This window comes from Pygocentrus nattereri, chromosome 2 (genome assembly GCF_015220715.1).
Source record: "Pygocentrus nattereri isolate fPygNat1 chromosome 2, fPygNat1.pri, whole genome shotgun sequence".
NCBI classification, from domain to species: domain Eukaryota; kingdom Metazoa; phylum Chordata; class Actinopteri; order Characiformes; family Serrasalmidae; genus Pygocentrus; species Pygocentrus nattereri.
The window spans coordinates 27,675,323-27,698,956 of NC_051212.1; the positions used below are offsets into that span (position 1 = coordinate 27,675,323).

Here is a 23,634-nt window from a genome sequence, read left to right on the forward strand (position 1 = left end):
ACACAGATGTATGCATTTTTAAATAAGAGAGAGATACAGACACGGATGTATGCATTTTTATATAAGAGAGAGACACAGACACGGATATATGCATTTTTATATAAGAGAGAGACACAGACACAGATGTATGCAATTTTATATAAGAGAGAGACACAGACACGGATGTATGCATTTTTAAATAAGAGAGAGACACAGACACGGATGTATGCATTTTTAAATAAGAGAGAGACACAGACACGGATATATGCATTTTTATATAAGAGAGAGATACAGACACGGATGTATGCATTTTTATATAAGAGAGAGACACAGACACAGATGTATGCATTTTTAAATAAGAGAGAGACACAGACACAGAAGTATGCATTTTTTATGTGAGAGAGAGACAGAGAGAGAGAGAGAGAGAGAGAGAGAGAGAGAGAGAGAGAGACACAGACACGGATGTATGCATTTTTTATGTGAGAGAGAGACAGAGAGAGAGAGAGACCCGGATGTATGCATTTTTTTATGTGAGAGAGAGACAGAGAGAGAGAGAGACCCGGATGTATGCATTTTTTTATGTGAGAGAGAGAGAGAGAGAGAGAGAGAGAGAGAGAGAGAGACACAGACACGGATGTATATATTTTTTATTTGAGAGAGACACACAGACACAGATGTATACATATATATACCTACATACACTCAGAACACTCCGGCTCCGACTTACCGTTCCTGCTTTGGGATCTGCGACGCAAACGCAACAAGGATTTTCAAGCAGCACTCGCCTTTTATAGCCTCCGCGACTGTGATGTCACCGCTGCCGGAACGTCCCGCCCACATTTCGTCACCATAGTTACATGTAAACAGTCGAGCAGCATCAGGTTTTTACTGTAAATGAATGAATTCCCAGACAGTATCAGCCGCTGGATCCGCTCAATCTATGGGAAACGGCCACCTCAACTCCAGTGACCAACAGTGATGTAATATAAAATCTTAGTAAAAGACTAATATATATATATATAAAATAAAAAATAGATCCTTAAATTAACATTGAGTCTGAGACTTCCGGTGTGACGCAGCATGGTGTAGGCGTGTTTTTGCAGCTCTCCGCCGATCGGAGTTTTATTTTAATGTTTTGAGGCTCGTTTGCACTTCTTGGTTGGTTTGTCACTGCACTTAATGTCTTTGTGAACTTTGTGGACTTGTTTGGTGGACATTATGCCTCCAAAAGCCGCTAAAGCTACCAAAGATCCCGGTCCCTCTCAGCTGCTTATACGGCCAGCTCTCCAACACACAGCCTCGCCGTCGAGAGCCGTTACTCACACTACGGCTAAGTACCTCACTCCGGTTGAGACGCTGGACACCTCCACGCTGAGATCTGAGTTCGCGCAGGCTGTGGCCGAAGACCTGAGGGCAGTGATAAAGTCCGAGCTCCACGACATGAAGGTTGAAATTATTCGCGATTTCACTGCTCTAAAAACTGAGGTCTCAACTCTGAAATCCACGGTGTCGGATATGGAGCACTCGTTGACCACGTACTCAGGGGATGTGTTAGCACTGCAGGCTAAAGTGGAGCTTTTAACGAAAGAAGTGAGCGCACTGGATGCTAAATGTGATGAGCTGGAGTCCAGGTCTCGCCGCCAGAACATCAGGATCGTCGGTGTCCCAGAGGGGGAGACGATCTCGCTCACCAGCTCTGCAGTGTCAGAGTTGCTGCGGCAGGCCTTTGACGCTGCTTTCACGCGTGGCTGTGCAGAAAGCAAGCTAGACTGAGTCAGTAGCGTCGACACCTGCTGGCCGGACTCAGAACTACACTCTCGCGTTTTGGGAGCTATACCATGAAAGAACCACATTTGGTTCCCAAAGAACCGTTGAAAAATACATTTATGTACCTTCCCATTATGTGGAGGTTCTTTAAAGTTTGAAAATGTTATTCACACATCTCGCTTACAAAAACGGTTCTGCACTGAAAGGCTCTTTAGGTAGTGGACGGCTTTAGAAGTGCGCTCTGAACAAGGAAACGCCGAAAACACACAACTGAAAAGAAATAAGAGATAAGAATTAAGAAATAAGAGATAAGAAATGAGAAATAAGAGATAAGAAATGAGAAATATACTCGAAATGAAGATGTGGGTGGAGTCAGGGTCATTTTGGAGAACTGAAAGCGAAACCGGGAAGCAAGCAGTGCTGCAGAAAACTGAGAGCCACAAAATTCAAATTACAAACCTCGAATCGGCTTTTTATGGCTTAAAGATAAAGACTATCATCAACCCTGAGAAAAACAAGCAGGTAAATGTGTTTGTTCTTCAGTTTTTTTTCTCTTTTGCTCGAGGATTCGTGAGTCGTCTCTCAGTGTTATGGCTGCTGTAAATCGCTGCTGTGGGAACTAAACCTTCTATCTCCATTTTTGTTTCTCCTTTGTGTCTTGTATCTCCATTCGTTTTTCAGTTTTTGACTGATAAATTGATCGCTTGAAAATGCCTGTGTGCCCGTTGCACATAGTGTGTAAATTTCATGAAGAACGGACCAAAAGAAACGGCCCAATATGATTTGGAAAACGTCTGGTTCCATTGACTTTCATTAGAAGTAAAGTAGGTTTATTCCTTCTCCTGTAAAGTGACCACTTTGGAGATACGAGGTTTTGCTTCGACAACAGTGATTGATTCATATTTCAGTAAATGAACATGAAAGACTGAAACATGCTGTAAAATGATGATTTATGGGGGAAAAAATTGCTGATGTATCTGCTGGTGTCAGTGTTTCTCCTCAGTCAGTCATGGCCTCCTCCAGCACTCTTCTGTCTGAAGAGCAGTTCCAGTGCTCTATCTGTCTAGATGTGTTCACTGACCCAGTCTCCACTCCATGTGGACACAACTTCTGAATGGCTTGTCTCAGCAAGTGCTGGGACAACAGTCAGAACTGCCAGTGTCCGTTATGTAAGGAGGAATTCCCCAGAAGACCAGAGCTTCGTGTCAATACATTCATCTCTGGTATGGTTCTTCAGTTGAGAGAGTCACTTCAGGCAAAATCCCACAGTTGTTCAAAGGAACCTCCTGCTGAGCTTGAATATGTGCCATGTGATGTCTGCACTGATCCCAAAGGGAATGCTGTAAAATCCTGTCTGGACTGTGGAATGTCATTCTGTGACATGCATCTGGAGCATCATAAAATTGCAGCTAAACTCAAGAAACATAAGTTGATCAATGCTGTGAAGAACCTGGAGGACTATATGTGTCAGAAGCATGACAGAGCTGTAGAACTGTACTGTAGAGATGACCAAAATTGTGTGTGTCTGTTCTGCACTGAGGGTGACCACAAGACTCACAACACTGTTCCCATAGAAGAGGAGAGTGGACAGAGGAAGGTGGGAGATACTGCTTCATTTGCCATTATGTCAACATTTATTTTTGCTTAAGAGTTACATCTGTATAATATCATAAATAAAAACATTTACAGGATAAAATTAAATAGGTCAAAACACATGCAACAAATGCAGCTTTTAGCAGGAGTGTATCAAAATATATTAGCAAAGAAACCTGTAGGTAAAGGACTGATGATAGAACATGTAAAACATGGTGATTATTTTATCAGCTGATTAGTGGAAATGAAACAGTTTGGCTAAAAGTTTTGATGAAAATCCATTATATCCTTATTTGTTGCATAAGATTTTCTTTTTTCCCTATAGGCTCAGATTAAGGAAACACAGGCACACATTCAGAAGATGATCCAGGACAGAATGAAGAAGATTGAGGAGCTCAAACATGCTGCAGAGCTCAAGAAAGTGAGACTTTGCTAAAGCAACAGAACACCTCACGTACAATGTAGACACACCTGTTTAAATGTGCACACGGAAGCTTTTTCAAGGGTTCTTAAGTAATGACAGAGGCTCTACATAGGACCATGGGCACTTAAAGAACCATCTACATCCTTTTGTATGGTTCCATATAGGACCTTTTTGAAGAGAGTTGTATATAGCACCAAAAAGGGTTCTGCTATTGTTATGTCATCAAGCTTGTAACAGCAGAACTCTTTTTGGTGCTATATAAAACCCTTTTCAAAAAAGTTCTAAATAGAACCTATACATATCACCCAAAAGAACCATTTCACCAAGCAAAAAAAAACATTTAATCATGCAAATGGTACCTTTGAGTATTTGCCATTCTATGCAGAACCATTGTTATTTATAAAGAGTGCATAGTTATGTTTTAAAGAGTGCATGGTTATGTAATCTTAAAGACATTCTGATTCCATAAATGTATGCTTAAATGATGGAAATTAGTTTCTAAGAAAAATATAAACTATAAAGTTAAGTAGATGCCCAAGCATAAAGGTATGACCAAAACATACCTTTACATTTTGAAAAAATACTGTTGGAAAAGCATCTTTGGAGGCTTCTCATATACATACATACACATATATGGTATACATATACATATATACATATATGGTACATGCATATAATTTTAACATGTTAGAAAAATGCAGATAAAGAAAAAACAGGCAGTATTCAAGTCTTCACTGCTCTGATTTCGACCATTGAGAGAATCCAAGCTGAGCTGCTTGAAATGATGGAGAAGAGGCAGAAAGCAACAGAGATACAGGCTGAAGGGCTCATTAAAGAGCTGGAGAAGGAAATCACTGAGCTAAAGGAGAGAGAGACCGAGCTGGAGCAGCTCTTACACACTGAGGACCATCTCCACCTCTTACATGTGAGAGTCCCTCTTTCTTTTGAAAAGAAGTGCAACACATCACAAGGTCAACCCTGACAATGCTGAAAGATTTCTCTTCTTTCCTCTTGTATGCAGATCTGTCCATCCACCACTTTATCCAACCTTCCAAACACCAGGAACTGGACCAAGATCGAGATCAACACTGACTGGAGTACAGAGGGCCGGAGGAAAGCTCTGCTTCAGCTTCAGCAATTGGTTAGCGAGGAAATAGAGAAGATGTCTGAAATAAGTAGGTATCCAATACCTTGAACACTTTGAACTTGCAACGGTGTCATGTTATTAATATATTGTATGCTGACCAGCCACTTCATTAATGCCACCTCCTTGTTTCTACATTCATTGTCCATTTTATCAGCTCTGCTTGTCATGTACAATTACAGACTGTAGTCCATCTGTTTCTCTGCATACTGTAGTGTCCAAAGAAGAAAAAACGCAGGGGCGGCCATGTTTTGCAGCAATGTGTTCTTTATTCACTACACCAGCAGAAAGGCACATACAGATCACTTTAACCCAGAAGAAGGTCACCGCTAGCCCTATACTTCACCCCAACGGTGAGCCCTGCTCACACACAAAACGCACTGATAACCCACATCCACCAACACAGAACAGGACAAACAACACATACACATGATGTAAACTAACAAATAATAACATTAAGAATAACAAGTCCCTCTGTTGGAGGGCACACACCTTCCAAGAGCCTTTGCATGTAATTGTCTGCATAGCCGCATAACCTCCAGAGTCTTTCAGAGGTACCGCTCATAGTTCCATCAAGCACAAAACAGGGGCATCTGCTCTTCAACACTGAGCACCCCAGTCATCCCCCAGGGCCATGCCTCTGGTACCATGGCTCCATAGGCATATGGTATCGCTCCCCACAGCCAAGCACATAGTCATCTCTCACTAAGTGTTCCATTGCTTGCTGTGGTGCTCCCGTGCGCCTTCAACAGTTTTGCTTGCGCTTAGCCTGCCTCTCTCTTCCATTGTTCCACAGTGGGCCAACCTCACCACCTTGCCTCACCGTACCAACCCATGCATTTAGCGTCACTGTGTCAACCTCACTGTGAAGGCTTGCCAGGCCATATTCCCCATGAAGCCTTGCACCGTTGTCCCTATTGTCACAGTCTTTTGCCAGGCTCTGCCTCTCTTTCTGTCTGCTCCCAAGTTTGTGTAAGAGCCATTCTCCCCCATTCTCTACACTTGCGGGGGGGTGGGGGGGCGCGGGGGGGTGCTATCCCTCTTCTGACACCAATGTGACATTGGCATTGAAGATGAAGACGTGGGAAACATAGCTCTTCAAATGAATACTCTTTTATGGAACATAGCAGCATGGGAGACCTGCTGGCTACTAGCAGTGCTCCTGGAGTTTTTAAACGCTGTATCCACTTACTGTCCACTCTATTTGATACATTTTCTTTGTTGGGCCACCTTGTAGACGTAAAGTCAGACCTGGCTGCGCAGTTTGTGTTGGTTGTCCTCTTGTCCTTCATTATTAGTCACAGGACACTGTCCACAGGATGCTGTTGGATATTTTTAGTTGGTGGACTATACTTAATCCAAGAGTGACACTGAGGTATTTGAAAACTCAGTAGCGCTGCTATGTCTGATCCACTCAGACCAGGTGTACATTATACATTTTATTAATTCATGATATGTTAAAACTTTTTCAGTATACTCACCATATGTTTTTTCCTTAAGTTGTTCCAGATTTGGAAACTCAAAGAGCAGAGATCACAGCTCTGCTTCAAACTCTGCTATTGGAAGGAGACACTTGGTACTTGGTAGACAGTTGTTGGTTTAAACAGTGGAAGAAATATGTAGGCTTTGACAGCTGGGACAAGTGCAGTGTAGGAATGAAGAATGTTTACCCTGGACCAGTGGACAACTCAGGTCTCCTACAAGATACAGATTCACACTCCATCAAGAATCATCTAATTGATGAGCTGGACTATATCCTTCTGCCCACAGAGGGATGGTGTAAATTAATCAGCTGGTATGGACTGGCTGAGGGTCAGAAGCCAATTGCTAGAAAAGTGACTGTGTTTGGCATGTTTGTTAAGCACTGCAAGGTGGAGGTCTACCTCACTGAACTGAGATTGTGTGAATACAGTGATATGGACAATATCATTGAGAGGTCCTTCAGCAAAGCAGACACAGTAGCCTCTATTGAAAAGGAAATGCGCAATTTGTTTGGCATTCCAGATGAGAAGATGACCAGGCTGTGGAGCAAATACATGAGTAATACATTCAAGCCTCTGAACCAAGCAGTTAGAGTTACAGTTAGTGAGGCTGGATTGTATCAGGGACAGGTTCTGATTATAGAACAGAAGAATGAAGATGGAACATGGCCTAGAATAACAGGAACAAACACATCTCCTAGATCAAACCTTAAAAATATTAATTGAGCTCAAAAAGATTGTTTTATAGCAGGGGTGACTGATTAGGGTTGGAGCAAAATTTTGTAAGATGATGGAGAAGCTGGTGTGATCAGTGTATAGAGTAGAAACTGATTCCTCCACACTGCATTTGAAAATACCAAGCACAAATAAGCGTTATTTTAATTAAGATAGAAATAAAATGTGATTGTAGAGTGTTTTTGTTTGAAATATCTTATTACATTTGATCATTTATTATAAGCATTTTGGAATCAATGCTTAATGTAGTGCTAATTTGATTCAGATTATTTATGTACAAGAAATAAAAAAAATACAAACATTAAACCTCATCAAAGTAGCAAGAAAAGCACTTAATTTACTTTACACAGATTTTGGATTCACAGTTGTCGATCGTATAAAGTCAATTTTATTGCAGATACTTGTAGAAAATGGTTATGATATGATATTAATAATCTTTAGGTTTTGGACTATTTGTTGGAAACTAAAAATGAATACATTTTCAATATTGAATGGAGGTGTACTGTGAAATAAAGGTTTGTCAGTTCAGCCTAAAAAAGGCCTCATGTGGTAACAAACAATTGAACTAGTTTTATTTAACTTAAAGAATTTGACTTAAAGAATGATTCATTCAAAGTATTTATTTAGACTGAGTAGAATTTGTCGACTCACTTGTTATCATCTGCCCTGTGATGGACTAGCATCCTGTCCCTGCACCAGAGAGATAAGCAGCTTAGATAATGTGTGTGTGTGTGTGTGTGTGTGTGTGTGTGTGTGTGTGTGTGTGTGTGTGTGTGTGTGTGTGTGTTTGTCACATGAAGTATTTTTTAGGTTGAACTTTAGGTTGACAAACCCTTTTTTAGTGTGTATAAGATTCCCTAATAACTGACAATTCATTCATAATTGTAACGTAATACTTTTTTTATTATAAGCAGAATGCCTATTGAAATTCATCTGATGACAAGAAATGACTCTAAACAGATAATAGGCTATATTTAATTATATCTACTATTTTATTAACACATCATAAATTCTTGCATGTCCCAAATTACTTTAAATTGTGACTAAAACCATCAGATGAGTCCTTGCAATGAAAAACGTATATAAACGTATAAAAAAAAGTATATTTGCAACTTTGTGAAAAAATCATATAATCAAGGGGTCACTAAAATGTCCGTAAAGCATAGTTGGGCTATTTTAATATAAAAAATAAAACAAGCAAGCGAAAGCATACTGAGTCTATGAAGTAATCCTTATATAAATAAAACACATAGGACGCAACACATAGAACACAGCTAAACACGCTCTGACACTGACGGTGTTTGTTAGGCACTTGTTTTGTCTTAAATCTCTATTTCAGTTTCCTCAGATCACCAGCTGAACCCAGTGATCAGAGTCTTGTATATACACCTATTGTCTTGGGGTTGTGTAATCAGTTTTATCATGAACTACAGCCTGAACCCCACCAGGGCTGAAGTAGTGACACTATCATTTTACAAACATTTACATCTGTATTCTTTGTCATCACCAATGGGCTTTCTGGATAGCAAATTAGAGAGAAGACATACTTCATGGGCTCACCCCCAACTCTTCTCCACCAAACATCTTTCCTCACACAGCTCTGGGATTTTTCACACACTGCTCTTATTGATCAGTCTAAACAAACTCTGTCAGGGTATTCAATAAAGGTGAGGAGACAATAGATCATGCCGTGTGGAAAAAAAAACAGTACAGGACAGTACAGGCATTTTTAGCAACAGCTGGCTAAGACTATTCATGAAAATGCGCTGAATCCAATGTAATTCAATGAATGCAGGGTAAAAAAATAATACATAATATTAAATATATTGATCACAAATAGAAGCATTGCAAACTACCCAAGGACAGTATCTGGTGTGCATGCGATAATTTCTATGAGTATGCACTGTTCACTTAATAGTGTCTGCAGCTCACCAAATAATATCTAGTGCACATGCAACTACATCTGTGAGTATCTAGTGTTCATGTGATAATATTTATTAGTATCTGTTTTCAAAAAAATGGCAGCACATAGCTACACAAATGTTGATATGGTGACAATGCTACTGGATTATCAGAGGAGAGCTTTAGCAGCACGCAAAAGGCAGAAGGATGCTCTATAATATTTTTTTGTTTGGAGTTCAACAATGAGATGTTTGGCATCCAAGGCTCCTAGCGGTTTATTTTACCATTGCGATTGATGGCAGAAGTTTGGAAAAGTGAACTCTTGATGGAACGTTTCACTGACCACTGAGGTCTGTGGAACATGGCTGCTCCATCACATCTTCTTTGAAAACAATGGAACTATTGCTGGGTTTCTATCGTGCATCTGTGTGATAATATCTATTGGTATGTGGTACGCACACAATAATATCTATTAGTATGCAGCGCTCTCCTAACACTATCTTGTGCACACAATAATATCTATTTGTAACTGGTGCATGTGATCATATCTATTAGTATCTTGTGCACACACAATAATACAGTGACTCTGTAACCAGCTTTGTGGTCTTAACTGTATGGCCGAATACTGAGTGGGGGGCATCATGTTTACAGGTGTATTGTACAAGTGCTTCATTTTAGTAATGAGCTCTGGTGCTTAATTAGAGAAATTGATTGCACTACATAATTGGACCAGAGCCACTAATGCCCTCTCATGATGTAACCACTGCCTACATCAGTATGTGCAGTTTAGTGTTTTTCTGCTGTTAAACAGCATCATTTCAAAAGATCAATGTAATAAAAGGCTTGTAAGTTGAATTCCAAGTTCTAAGTGCAGGGAAAGCTCTGTGATATAGACTTTTTACTGTCATGCGCAAAAGTGCAATGAAATTTTTATTTGCATGTTGTTTTCCCCAGATTTTTACAATTACAATGACGCTGCATTACAATAACAGTATGCAATAGTAAAGATAACCTAGAACATTACATGCAGTTAGTACACGGCACATAAAGTAGGCATGTTTAACATGCTGAACAAGAACTTTGCCTGAAAGTCAAACAAGAAGTGTTTGTTTGTTTCTTTTCCTTTTCAACATGCATTTGAGGTAATATGCACAGAGGGACTCTTCGCCTAGATCAACACTCCTGTGCTGGGATTATTAGAAAAACAAGCCCTGAAGTCAATAATGAGCGCGGTTGACCACTAGGTGGAACACTAAGTAAACACATCCATCCCAACTGCCTTCACACACTGTCCCTGAAGCTGTAGTCAGTTTATTTGTTATTATCTGTACACACTGATGTACAAAACGTTCATTTGAGAAAAGTGAATGATTAAAAAGAGTCAATTTACAATGACTGTGAATAAAACATAAATACAAACCAAACAATCCCCACACCCTGATTTTTTTTGTTGCTTTATTGCTACTTTATTTAATGAGCAAGTGATTGAATGAGGCGCTGAGTCAGATTATGGCCTAAGTGAAAAACGCTAAGCTAAACCAAATCTTACTGCAGATGCAGCGTAAATCTGGCCCACAATAATATACAAACAGTGAAGAAAAGTAATCTGATTATTATTCTTCAGCTTTGCAGACTGAACAGTTAAAGGACCCATATCTCATGAGGTCGCACTTACATTTGTGTAGTTTTATGTACCAAAGTTGGCCATAATTATCCATCCATTCATCCATGGATGCATAATTATGGCCAACTTTGGTACATAAAACTACACAAATTAATTTTTACATAACTATTTTCCAACCTCTCTTTGAACAGGCTGGTTTTGTTACTGTGCCTGTGCTGTACTAAGACTGATATAAGCTGAAAAAGCTCTGTTTTGATTAGCTGTCATGTGACTCAATCAAAAAGTCCTCTGAAACACTGCTTAGGGCTTCAATATGAGTGGGCGGGGCGAAACCGCTGCGGGCTGAATAATCTGCCTGTATAGACAAATAATTGCTGAAAAATGTAACAATAATTCTAACTCATGATGTGTTTGTTTTACACTGGAAGAATAGTTAAGCGACGCTGCGCTACTTTAGCTTCAATACTATCTGCATTTTATTCTTATCATATTCATATCCATAATGCTAATTCAGGTAGGTCTAGTCCCAAATTCTCTATTTTATAAATGTTTATCTGTTGGCATCATGATCTGTATCAGCAGATATGTACATAAAAAATATTGTTGTCCCAGAACTGCCATATTAAGGCACTGCTAATTTTTACATGAGTATGTTTTGTTAAATTCAACCACATCAGCAGTTTAAATACTTTTCATCATTACCATCCTATTAACTCTAAATCAGCCAATCACAACACAGAGTGGTGCAGAGAAAGTGTACCTCAGACCTACACCTCGCACTGCAATAAAAAACGGCTTACACGTTGGATGCTTGTTTGTTTCCTCGCTCTGAAAGCCTTCCCTCACCTCCATCCCTCTGAGCACATCTAAAGAACTGATACGTCCTAAAAGATAGGGGACTTTGATTGATTTCCTAGTGACAGCCTGGAGGAGATAGCACAGCAGAACTGAGTAGGCATCAGAATTGTGAATACAAGTGGTAAACTGTACAGCAGCTCAATACAGATTACAGACATAAAGCAGCTCAATGGCAAGTTAAATTTACACATTCATTATCAACATTTAAGCTCACACCTGAATATTTTCTCCTCCAGCAGTCAGCTGACAGTCTCAGCCTTAGACATTGTGTCCAAACATAAATACAGCATCTGATATCTGTGGTAAATAAAGCTGGCCACAACTATCAGGATTTTGTCAATTTCATCCTGACTGGCTACCCCTTTGTCCATGTGTATCCATTTCCATGCAGAAATCTTTACAGTCTGATGCACAAAAGCAAGCAGTTTTGCAAGCAGTTGCCTGCTCTCCTCGCAGTGACGGAGCCTTTCGGAGCAGTGTAATCACTGGAATAAAGTTTGTGAAGTTCACAAACTCTTGAAGTTATTCAAGAGTTTTCTTTGAAGCACTTAGTAGCATTTAAGTGAATTATTTTCAGGTATTTTCTGACGAATACCAACATTTTCCCATAGGTTTGTTTTTCTTTTAGCAAAAATAACAGTCTGCAGATGGTTATTTTGCATGTCAATGAAATGACCCTTTCCTGTCAAACCAGGTGGTTACTCAGCTTAATAAGCGCCAGACTCTCTAATAATAACAAGTAAGGTGTGCAAGACAAGACAGTTATACACAGACCCGTCCACACTGATTGGCCCAAGCTTGTGTCAAAGAATTCTTTACTGATATACATACTATGGTCGCATAGAGGGCACCAAATACAGGGTGCTGAATAGAGGACACCGAATAGCAGGAGTGTGGCCTCAGTTTTATCAATACCACAAGTCTCTCACCAGGAGGTACCGCATGAACACCCTTGGAAGTCGAATGATAAAGTTGGGTACCTCTAAATGATTGATGCAATATGAGTTGTGACATCAACCTCTGTTTTATCATGGCTGAGGAAAGAAGTGAGATGTTTATTTTCACTAGAAAATAACAAGATTACATTGTAAAATATGTACAATTAATTCACACTTTAGTTTCTACTATATTTGCACTCAAAAACATGCACAAAGCCAACATCAATATATTAAAGCTGATTGCTGGCAGACAAATGAGTTTTCCTCACTCGAAGAAAACTACAACACGGTTTGCCACACTTGACATGACAGCTTGCCAACTTTGAGTTGATGAGGATTAGAGACAGTGAGGCAGCCTTAACCAACATCTATATTACATTCATGCATTCCTGAACTTGTAGCATCTCGTACTTCAGCAAGATGCTTGCGCTTTCTATCATAGAGCCCCTCTCTCCCCCCTCCCTCCCTCTCCGTTCCCTCGTTCCTTTCCTTCCCCTTTCCTGAGCTGAATGAATGGAGGGTCCCCTGCAGCACAATGGACGCAGCTCTCTCAAGAATGCCAGAAATGTCTGGAGTCAGCAGGAGACTGGCGGCCATGGGCGATGCACCACACGCCCCCCTTCCATTACATCACGAGAGCTGCTGCATTCTTCTCTCGTCTCACACAAACACGCACACATCCTTTCACATCATACCATTCCTGTGCTGGCATCCCTCACTTTTTCCAAAGAAACGCAGATCCTTGACCAGGTCCCTAAGCAAATGGGTGAGAAAGAATGCTGACTTGGTGGCTGCCTTAAGACGTACCTTGGGCTAGTACACAGATTTTAAGATGAACTATGTTCGAATATGTGTAATCATAACCTAGCCTATGTTAAAACATAGTCATATGTTCTATAAATTAGTGAGCATATTCCTTGTCACAAAGACATGGATACGAGACTGGTTCCAGCTGTAGGGGGAATAGGCAATTGCCTAGGGGCTCCATGTTAGAGAAATATTTTACATAGTTATGAATAAACAAGGGCATACATCTTGCTGGGGCTTTGACATCATTGTTCTGCACCAACAAAATGAGAAAATGAATATTCGTTTTCTTGTTGGAGATGTTAATTGGTTGTCACTGGATATAAAACCAATAAATGTCACAGATTCAAGTTGGGCCATTCATTTTTAAAGTATGAGGAGATGTAATAGGCCCTACAGAACTAACCATGCCCCCACATTTCCTCCAACCTCCAATAGCACCTGCAGATAAATTAAGTGCACAAAAACAGCTGCATAATGTTGCAGGCACTCCAACATATTAGACATATTACTCAGTGTGATTTAATTTCTCTGCAATGCCTTGTATTATCTGCCAAAGCAACAGTTTTTTATAAGACTGCAGTTATTGTCTTTATGTCTAACATGTAGTCTCCTGCTTTTTTTCTCCAGAGAAAAATCCCAGATCTAACATAAGCCATTAACCGAGAGTGTGAAAACAGAGAGAAGGCAAAAACAGGCTATAAGGAGATTCATTCCTAGAAACTATGGACAGACATTTTCTTGCATAGTTGTCAATAAACAATGGTAGACATACTGTTTATTGTCTATAACTGCAAACATCCGTGGTTGAGATCCTGTTGATTCAAGTTTGTCTCTTTTAGTCATCAACACAAAATCCTGTTTGAAAGCTTATGGCTGGTAAACTGTGTGACACAGGACAAGTCTGTGGGGTGCTTCACATCTAGAAACAGAGAGGCGAAACATTCGGTCATCACATGCATAAATTAACATGTGAATATTTCCTTAGGAGAATATGTGCATGTTTAATTTAGTGTGTTGTCTTTGTGTTGTAGACATGTGATTTAGCACACTTCAAGTTTATCACCAGAATCATAACTGTAGAAATGTTCATATACTTGTGTGACATTCTATATCACATATTAAGCCAAAACTTCTTTTTCTTTATTCCTACAGATGGCTCATTTAAATAACTGTAACTAAATACTAAAATGTGTCCCCTGTCCCCCAGGTGAACTGGTAAATCAGTTAACACATTTGGTGTCTGAAGTTTGCTTCTTTAGTTTTGTGCTGGAAGTAATGTAGCTAACAACTCCTAGTAATTAGCATCATGCAAACTGCATGCCTAAATAAAAATGAACACAGCTTCTGGTGACATTTACGCTTTAGAGTAGCTGCTTTGCTATTTTTAGCTATGTTGCATAGTTATGCAGTCTAACAGTGTGAAATACAGTGTCAAAAACCAAACATGCAATCAAGATTAACAACTAACTCAAAATGATGTGAAGGAAGTCTGTCACGTTTCACAATGTTAATTTATGTACAAAGACACGCCTCCTAATTGTTGAGTTCAGGTGTTTTACACCACACCTATTACTAACATGTCTATACAACCAAGCACATAGCCATGCAATCTCCATAGACAAACATTGGTGGTAGAATTGCTCATACTAAACAGCTCAGTGAGTTCAAATGAGACACTGTCATGGGATGCCACCTTTGCCATAAGTCAGTTTGTGAAATGTCTGGACTGTTAGATCTGCCCCAGTGAATTGTAAGTGCTATTATTGTGAAATGCTCAGCCATGAAGTAGCAGACCAAGCAAACTCACAGAGTAGGCCCGCCAAGTTCTAAAGCGCACCGTGTGTAAAAATGGTCTATCCTCTGTGCATCACTCAGTAAAGAGTTCCAAACTGCCTATGGAAGCTAAATCAGCACAAGAACTGAGCAATAGGAGCTTTATTAAATGGGTTTTTATGGCTGAGCAGCTGCATAAAAGCCTAAGAATCACTATGTGAAATTCCAGGGCGTAGGCTGGAGTGGTACAAAGCACACAGTCACTGGACTCTGAAGCAGTTTTCCCTGAAATGATAAATCACACTTCACTATCTTGCAGTCTGATGGACAAGTCTGGATCAGTTGGAGATTTGATCAGGAGAACTCCACCTAGCAGAATGCACAGTGCCAACAGTAAAGTTTGGTGGAGGAGGAATAATGGATCTAGGGATGTCAATTAGTTCCAGTGAAGTCTTAAATGAATTATATTACACAAGGACATTTTAGACATTTTTCTGCTTGCAACTTTGTGGCAACAGTTTGAGGAAAGCTCTTTCATGTTCCAGCATGACTGGGCCCCTGGTCCATTAAGATCCATAAAGATGATTTCACAGGGGCTCCCATCTAAGCAGTGAGTGGCGCAACCATCTAAGCACTGACAATATCATCAGGAGATTGTGAATTCAATCCTGGGTGATGCTACAGCCACCCATTGCCAGGAGACCAAGAGAGCACAACTGGCCTCACTCTCTCTGGATGGGTAGGCTGCCCCCCATCATCCAGAGTGAAAGTAGCCGGTGCAGGCATCTGTTGCCTTAGTGGCAGTTTGAAATAATGCGGTGGCACTTCACTCAGAGGAGGCCTGTGCTAGCTTTCACCCTCCTAGCGCTGGAGGAATCATGTGATTGTATCATGATTGTATCATATGATTTTTAACTAGCGGGTGGAACTGGATACGTCTAAATTGAGGAGAAATTTAAAAAAAAAAAAGACATGGTTTCAAAAGTTTAGTCTGAAGGGCTGCACAGAGCCCTGACCACACAAATGCTCTTTTGACAGAATGGCCATAGATTCCCACAGACACACTCCAAAATCTTGCAGAAAGCTTCCTAGAAGAGTCGCAACTATTTCAGCCACAAAGAGGCAGAACTCCATATTAATGCACATTGTTTTTGAATAGGATGTCCAACAAGCCTATTCAGGTGTGAGGGTCAGGTGTCTGCATACTTTTGGCCATGTAGTGTATAAACTATAAGCTTCCATTAATTGTTAGCCACATTTGTCTCATAGCTCCAATACAACTCCTGACTATACCAGACATGTCTTGGCTGGGGTAAAGTAAAAATATTGCTGAAATATTTTTGTACCACAGTGTTTGTGGTGTATAGGGCAGAGAATAAAGACAGCAGTGGTCAGACATTACTGCATGTAACACAGTCCTTTTGACTGTTATCTGTGTTGACCAGTGTCTCCTGATGAAATGATGGTGGAGGCCACCAGTAAGAGTGGACGGTGGAGGAGATCAATACCACTCCTGCAGCTCTCAGTGTGCTCTCAGTGTGCTCCAAATCACATCTCCTTAAATGGAATAGCACGGCAACCATCCACGCTGTTTGATATATGTGATATTGGATTTCTCTGTTAGTTTTGTGTGGAGAGAGGCTCATTTTTTTCTCTACCTTTTCTCTTTTGGTCCCTCTCTTTCTTTCTCTCTCTCTCTCTCTCTCTCTCTCTCTCTCTCTCTCTCTCTCTCTCTCTCTCTCTCACACGCTCTCTCTCTCTCTCTCTCTCTCTCTCTCTCATTTCTGGCCGACGTTCAATTTCACACTTGGGGGAGCGGAATGAGGGGAAGGTCAGGGCTGTGTCAACAGCGGCTAGCGTTTTTTCCCTTCTTCTTTTTTTTCTGCTGATACCAGGAGGATGAAGAGAAGGAGAGAGAGAGAGAGAGAGAGAGCACTAACTCTGTTCTTTGCCCTTCTTCACATATTCACTTCCATGTCCTTTCCGTCACTTTTCTCATATCATCATACTGATTCCAACTCTCCTGTTTTCAGAATTCCAGCTAAAGATGCAGCACTGGTCAATGAGAATGGCTGTAATGTCCATAGCTACAGTGTATGTGTATTGCACATTGTGACTGATGTCAAAATCTTGTAACCTGCATTTTCATATTTTTTCACATCATTTGAAAACATCAGCTGCCGAATAAGTTGTTTGTATGTTTAATGAGTGGACTAATAGAAATGACCAAAATAGCTTGGAATAAAAACATGTTCCATTATCGAACATTAATATTAAGAACTGTGCTTTTGCAAAGTTCCTCTTTTGGAGATGTTAGGTTTGTTATGACAGTGACACTATGTATTTGTTTACAGTTCTTACTGAGGTACGTAACTCTTGTACACACCCTGCTGGGTGACTCATGTTGGTTTGTGGTGCCAAACACAAACAAGGTGAGGTTCAGAGACGTATTTAGATGCAAGTTTCATCTTCCTCTCCTCTCTTTCATCTCTCTCTGTCTCCGTCTCTCTCTCTCTATCTCTCTCTCTCTCTTTCTGTGTCTTTCTTTTAAGAATGTTTCTTGTTCTGTAAAAATGCATAAGTGTATCATGAGCTTACATTACACACACACACACGCGCGTGCGTGCATACACAGCCGGCTGCCATTAAAAATAGAGTACTTTTTTCCTTCTCCTGTAAAGTTCTCATTTTGGAGATATATGGATAAACAAAGACTTACTTTGCTCTGCTTTCAATTTTTAGCTCAGCTAAAGCCACTTTTCTCACATCTCCAGCAGGAAACCTTTGCAAAAGTAGAACAATTTCTTGTAAAATCTCTCAACATTCGACTTTTTACAAGGCTGAAGTCAGCTTCTCATTGGCCAACTTCTTGTTCAAGTTTTGCTGTTCCACCTTAAGGGGGCCTGAGGCACCATAATGTAACTGCTAAACCCTTTAAGGCTGAACGGGACAATTCAAACAAGAGAAGCTGATTTCAGCTTTGTAACTTTTTATTGTTTGATAGTTGCTCGCTGCAGATTAAACGTATCAGGAAACCAACTACAGTGATTATAAGTACAAAGTCCAGTCATCTCCAAATTATCAATGTTTGTCATAAGCCTTTCTCTTTGCCTTTTTAAATTAGCTACTAGCTGGGTGAGATTGTTATCTGCATTGCTGTGTAGCCAGCAGTCTTTGCTCCAACCTTCAGGGTAAAAGAGTGAATTTAGCAGTTATACATTAACTCCAGCTTTTAAGACCATTTCTTGTTAAAACTGTGTTAGAACGATCAGCAGGAAATGAGGATTATTTTACTTTTACCTAAACTTTTACCTAAAAACTAATTCTGCTGTGCAGCCACACCAGGGCAGCTCCGGAGCCACATGTTGCTGACCCCTAAGCTACAGAGAGTAAAGCCAGTTATGCTTTCTTGGACTCCCAGCCTCATTTGACTGTGCCATTGCAATAACTTAGTGTAATTTTACCTGTATTTCTAAATTGTATCAAACTAATCAAAAAAACAATCTGTGGTAAATTCTGAAATGCAGTGAATTGTTTCCTAAAGGATCATTATAAAATGAATTCACTGTGAGGTCAGAGATTTACTCTTCTCATTCCTTTCTATCTCTCTCGCCCCTCTCACTTCCTTTTTTTCTCTGTGAGTCTGCCGCTCCATTACTCAATGATTAGCAGCAGTGGACAGAGCAGGATGGCAGTGCCAGCTTTGCCAGCAGGGCACATCACATCTCCTGACCTATCACTAATCCCAGTGAGCTCACTCCATATTCACACAAAAACACACACACTTCTTTTAAAAGGTCCATATGCAACATTTTTCTTTGGATTGCCCTGAAGTCCACTTATGATGTTTGTATGGTTTTATGTACAAAAACAGTTACAGTTCATTTTACACAACCTCTCTTTATTCCTTAGAATTTAACAAGCTGTTTTTGTCAACTTTCAATTGGCAATTTCACTGGCCACACCGCAGCATGATTACTGCCAGACCTGTTGAATCTAAACAGAACTTAATTAGAACCTGTCTGGCAATGTGAAGCAGGCTAGAAGGTCTCAAAAAGCAGCGCATAGGGCAACAAACTGAAGAGATTCAAAAACAGATATGAAAAAAAGTCATTATAATTTACCAATCTGGAAAGTGTTACAAAGCTATTGCTAAATCTCTGGTACTCCAGCAAACCACAGTAAGAGCCATTATCCACAAATGTTGAAAATTAAGAACAGTGGTGAACCTTCCCAAGAGTGTGAAGCATGCCAAAATTTCAGGAGGTCACAAAAGAACCCAGACAAACACCTAAAGAACTGCAAGCCTCATTTGCCTCAGTTAATATTTCTGTCATAATTCTACAATAAGAAAGACACTGGGTGAAACTATCCCCCGTGGGAGAGCTGCAAGGCACAAACCACTGCCGACCAAAAAGAACACAAATGCTTGTCTCGCTTTTGCCAAAACGACTTTTGGGATAATATTCTGTGGACTGATGAGACAATGTTGGAAAACAGAGGTCCCATTATGTCTGTTCTAAAGCTAACACAGCATTCCACAATAAGAACATCATATCAACAGTCAAACATGGTGGTGGTAGTGTGATGGTTCGGGGCTGCTTTGCTTCTGTAGGACCTGGACAACTTGTTATAATTAACGGATTAATGAATTCTGTTTTCTATCAGAAAATCCTGAAGGAGAATGTACATCCCATCACTTTCTGATTTCATGCTTAAACACAGTTGGGTTACACAGCAGTACAGTGACCCAAAGCACCCAAGCAAGTTCACCTCTGAATGGCTCAAAACAAACATTAAGAGTTTGTAGTGGCTGAATCAAAGTCCTGACTTGAGTCCCATTGAGATGCTGTGTCAAGACCACAGGCGGTTCATGCTAGAAAACCTCCAAGACTTATCACAAGTTATCAAACAAGTTTAATTGCAGGTGTTAGTGATGAGGGTGGCACAACCAGTTATTAAGTTTAGTGGGCAATTACTTTTACACATGGGTTATATAGTTTTTGAATAAAATTTAAATATTAAATATTTATGAGAAAAATGAATTATAAAACAATCCACTTGCATTAGAAAATGAAAAGTCGAAGGAAAATTAGTGAAGAAAACAGAAGAGTTTCCAAAATACAGTTATTACTATTTGTTAAAATAAATATAATAAATCTAGTTAGTAAGTAAGTAAATAAATAAATAAATACTAATATGGACAATGAGAGTCGCCTGGTGGACCACCACAACTGTCACCGGATAAACAACACTTAAAGCTTTTATCTTTGAAGGAGGAGAAAAAGAAAAGACAAACATTTATAAATTAAACAAAGCAGCTGCTGGTGTTCTCAGAACAATGGACTGACCACCCCAGAGTCCAGACCTCAACCTCAATGAATATGTTTGGGATTACTTGGATTGTGCAGAACAGAAAGCACGACCAACTTCTAAAATTGAACGGAAAATATTCCCGCAGATTTCTTTGACTGAAAGCAAGTGTCCCGAAAAGAACAGAAGCTATAATAGAGGCAAATGGTGAATATAATCAACACAGAAAAAATGAAATTATATTTAGTTATTCGGGCCTCTGTGTAATTTTCAATTAAATGTATAATCCTTTTTCCTGATGCTGGAAAATGAATAACTCAGCTGGAAATTAAGTAAATGAAATGTGGTCTCTGACTTTTGCACAGTACTGTAGATCATGTGTCATTTATATCTATAGCTTGTTTAGCCTGTGAACCACTGACAATAAAAAGAAACGTGAGAATAATCAAGAAAATAACGGTTTAACCATCTCTTTAGTTTCAGACAGAGCAGCAGAGAAGGAAATTCTAAATTTGGTGGGTATACAAAGAATTAGAATTAGAAAAAGGAAAAATTGTAAAAAATAAAATAAAATCACACCATGTATTAATTTATGCACAATGCACACTGTGTATGTGTATGAAACCCTATACCAAACTCACACTCCGTTATGTTTACCCACTCCTCATTGCATCATATGTAGACCAACCAGTGTGAAATTTGATATGTAACTTACTGTGCATTAAATATCAGTGTTAAAACTTACTGAACAGGGGTCAGCCCCATTTCCATATTTTAATGTGAATCTAGAGCTTACTTAAAATGCTGACAGCATATTAACAGTTATGAATTAAATTCCACCAAACTGCCTAATTAAATGATTGAGATGTAAATGTGAATTGCTTCATTCTAAAGAAACTTACTGAGCTATTACATGGAATAGCATTACACTCTCCTGTGACTGAGATGTCGTTGTATGATAGTGATAAGTTTTGGTGTAAAATGCATTTTAGCCATACATTCATGGTAGAGAGGTACATGCAGGTCTGGGTCATCACAGCACCACAGTGGCAGTATAATAAACGCAACACTGGCACATCACTACTATGAGTGTATATACATATTTTTTTGAGACAATAGCCAAATTACTTACACATTAACACATTAACACAAACCCAACAACTATTTCCATACAAAGCATGTTTCTATTTCAGATGGCTGCGACTGTGGAAATGCTTTTATGTTTTGTTTTTTTTTTTCATTTGTATCTTACCTCTGATGACACAGATCACTGCTGAGCGTCAGGATTAAGACCAGCTGTAACACAAAATTGCACCATGTCCTAACAGCATCGCGTTGCAAGGCCTGCAAGATGTCTACATTGGAAATGTCAAGTGTGTGTCAAAACGTAAACAGACCACAGACCTCTTAAAATATAGCTGCTTTACTGATGGAGCTGTGCAGCTGTGGGTTGGGGACATGCTATTTAATAGAGTTTGTAACAGGTTATGATCACCACATTTAACACTGGACATTAGTCCAAAGTACATAGTTAAAAAGAGCATTGTAACACTGTGGCGATGGGCAGCTCAGTTAGGCCAACTTGTATCTTTACAAGTATCTGCTAGCTTGTATCTGCTAGCTAACACAAACAGATTTCACCTCTAACTTCCACTCTGACTGTTTCTCTCCAAAGAATCAAAAAGAACCCTCTCTTCTCCACTTCAAGGAAGATTTCATTCTCATCCATTTTAAGGTGGAACTGCACAGCCAAGCGATATGTCACAAACAGAAATGGGACGTCTGTCAAAAATGGTGCACTGCTCGGTGCTGGTGAAGACATCATCACTGATTAAAATGGAAGTGTTTTGGTTGTGTTGTTCTTGCTCACATCTCTTGCTCTTAGAACATGGTGTTAGTTCATTTTTACCGCCGAAACGTTAGTAGATCCCTAGTGGCTCAGGGCACACCTTAAAACTCACTGGGTGATCAGTGGGTACATGCTTGGTGTTGTAAGGCAACATAAGGCAAAAAAATAGTCTCTAGTCACTTTTTTTACCATCATCAACATCACATTTAAAAACTCAGAAGCAGATGTAGGTTCATTGATTGTTTTGGAAGGTAAATAAAATGGCTGTATTTGTGTTGTAGACACAGTTACCACTGGATTCTATCACTAGCACCGTAAAAAAGTTGGTAATGAACCATTTCCAAAAACTATGAATGGCTTTGTTTATATCTGAACAATTCATGTATGCAGATTTTAAAAAAATAATTCATAACAAAATTGCATGTTATTAGTTTCTTTTTGCAATTTTAACTCATTTCTTCTTGGTAATCACACTCACACAGAATCTCCTGATCACTTTTTACTACACTATGTAAAAACACATTTTCTGTCCTTTACATTGTGTGAACATCTAAGTGAATGAATTGAATGAAATTAAGTAAATAACCAGATTAATAATAATGCACAAAAATACATATAATACAATATTGATACACTAACATACATTAAGCTTAGCATTTTTCCACTTCTCTTATAAAGTTGCTGTTTCATTTGTGTTATGATTGCTTGCTGCCTGGTCTTGTTTTGAAAAGCAGAGTCAGATGCAGACAGGGACTAATTGGTGTACCACTGCAAGGACATATCATAAATCAGGATAACTAAGTGGCTTATAAGGGGAGAGATATGGGTGAAAGAGAATGTGCGCTTGGTTTGCAAAATGCCCCCCATTCATTTCTCCTCTTGTTCCATTTAGCACTCGCTCTCTTTTCATACACTGCATTTATTTCACTTTGAGAGGTGCCTCCTGGCAGGGGGTCTTTATATTCACTAATCTCTCCATGGTTAAAGAGAGGGCCTTCTAGTGTGTGTGTGTGTGTGTGTGTGTGTGGACCCTGCTTTGGGAGGCCTCCGAGTAGGAGCCGTGTGAATGCAGTGTTCGGCTGGTGGTTTGGAAAGTTGTATTCTTGTTCTTTTTTCAGTCCTTTTCGGTGCTGTACTAATGATGGTTTTTGAGGGGCGTTCTGGCCCCGTTGTTGGCCGAACAAAAACGGCAGCAAGAGAAAGGGAGTACTGACCTTGGTCAGGCGGAGGAGAGGAGAGGTGGGCAAATAGATTGCATAGAGGTTACCTTGACAACTGTCCATGCTGATTTTGGCGGTCTCTTGGCCTAAGGGAGAAGAGAGAGACTGAGAGTGAGAGAGAAAGAGAGAGAGAGAGAGAGAGAGAGAGAAAGGAGGGGGAGGATGGTGAAGAGTCCTGTCAGGCATTTGGTGTATGTGTGTGTGTGTGTGTATGTGTGTGTGTG

At 39.8% G+C, this 23,634-nt stretch overlaps 1 protein-coding gene across 5 annotated transcripts; it reads left to right on the forward strand.

Moving 5' to 3' along the window:
• The first annotated feature begins 2,119 nt into the window (after positions 1 to 2,119).
• On the forward strand, positions 2,120 to 10,449 carry LOC108434643 (ubiquitin carboxyl-terminal hydrolase 15-like). Of its 5 annotated transcripts, XM_017709934.2 has the most exons (7): positions 2,120 to 2,268; positions 2,737 to 3,343; positions 3,665 to 3,760; positions 4,455 to 4,688; positions 4,785 to 4,938; positions 5,123 to 5,260; positions 6,408 to 10,449. In XM_017709934.2, exons 2-7 carry the CDS (start codon positions 2,861 to 2,863, stop codon positions 7,112 to 7,114), a joined length of 1,812 nt encoding a protein of 603 aa, XP_017565423.1. In that variant the 5' UTR covers positions 2,120 to 2,268; positions 2,737 to 2,860; the 3' UTR covers positions 7,115 to 10,449. The 5 variants fall into 5 exon arrangements, with proteins under 5 accessions (XP_017565423.1, XP_037391262.1, XP_037391264.1 ...); XM_037535365.1 differs by having other exon boundaries at positions 2,132 to 3,343; positions 6,417 to 10,449; XM_037535367.1 differs by having other exon boundaries at positions 2,133 to 3,343; positions 4,521 to 4,688.
• Positions 10,450 to 23,634: the final 13,185 nt, after the last annotated feature.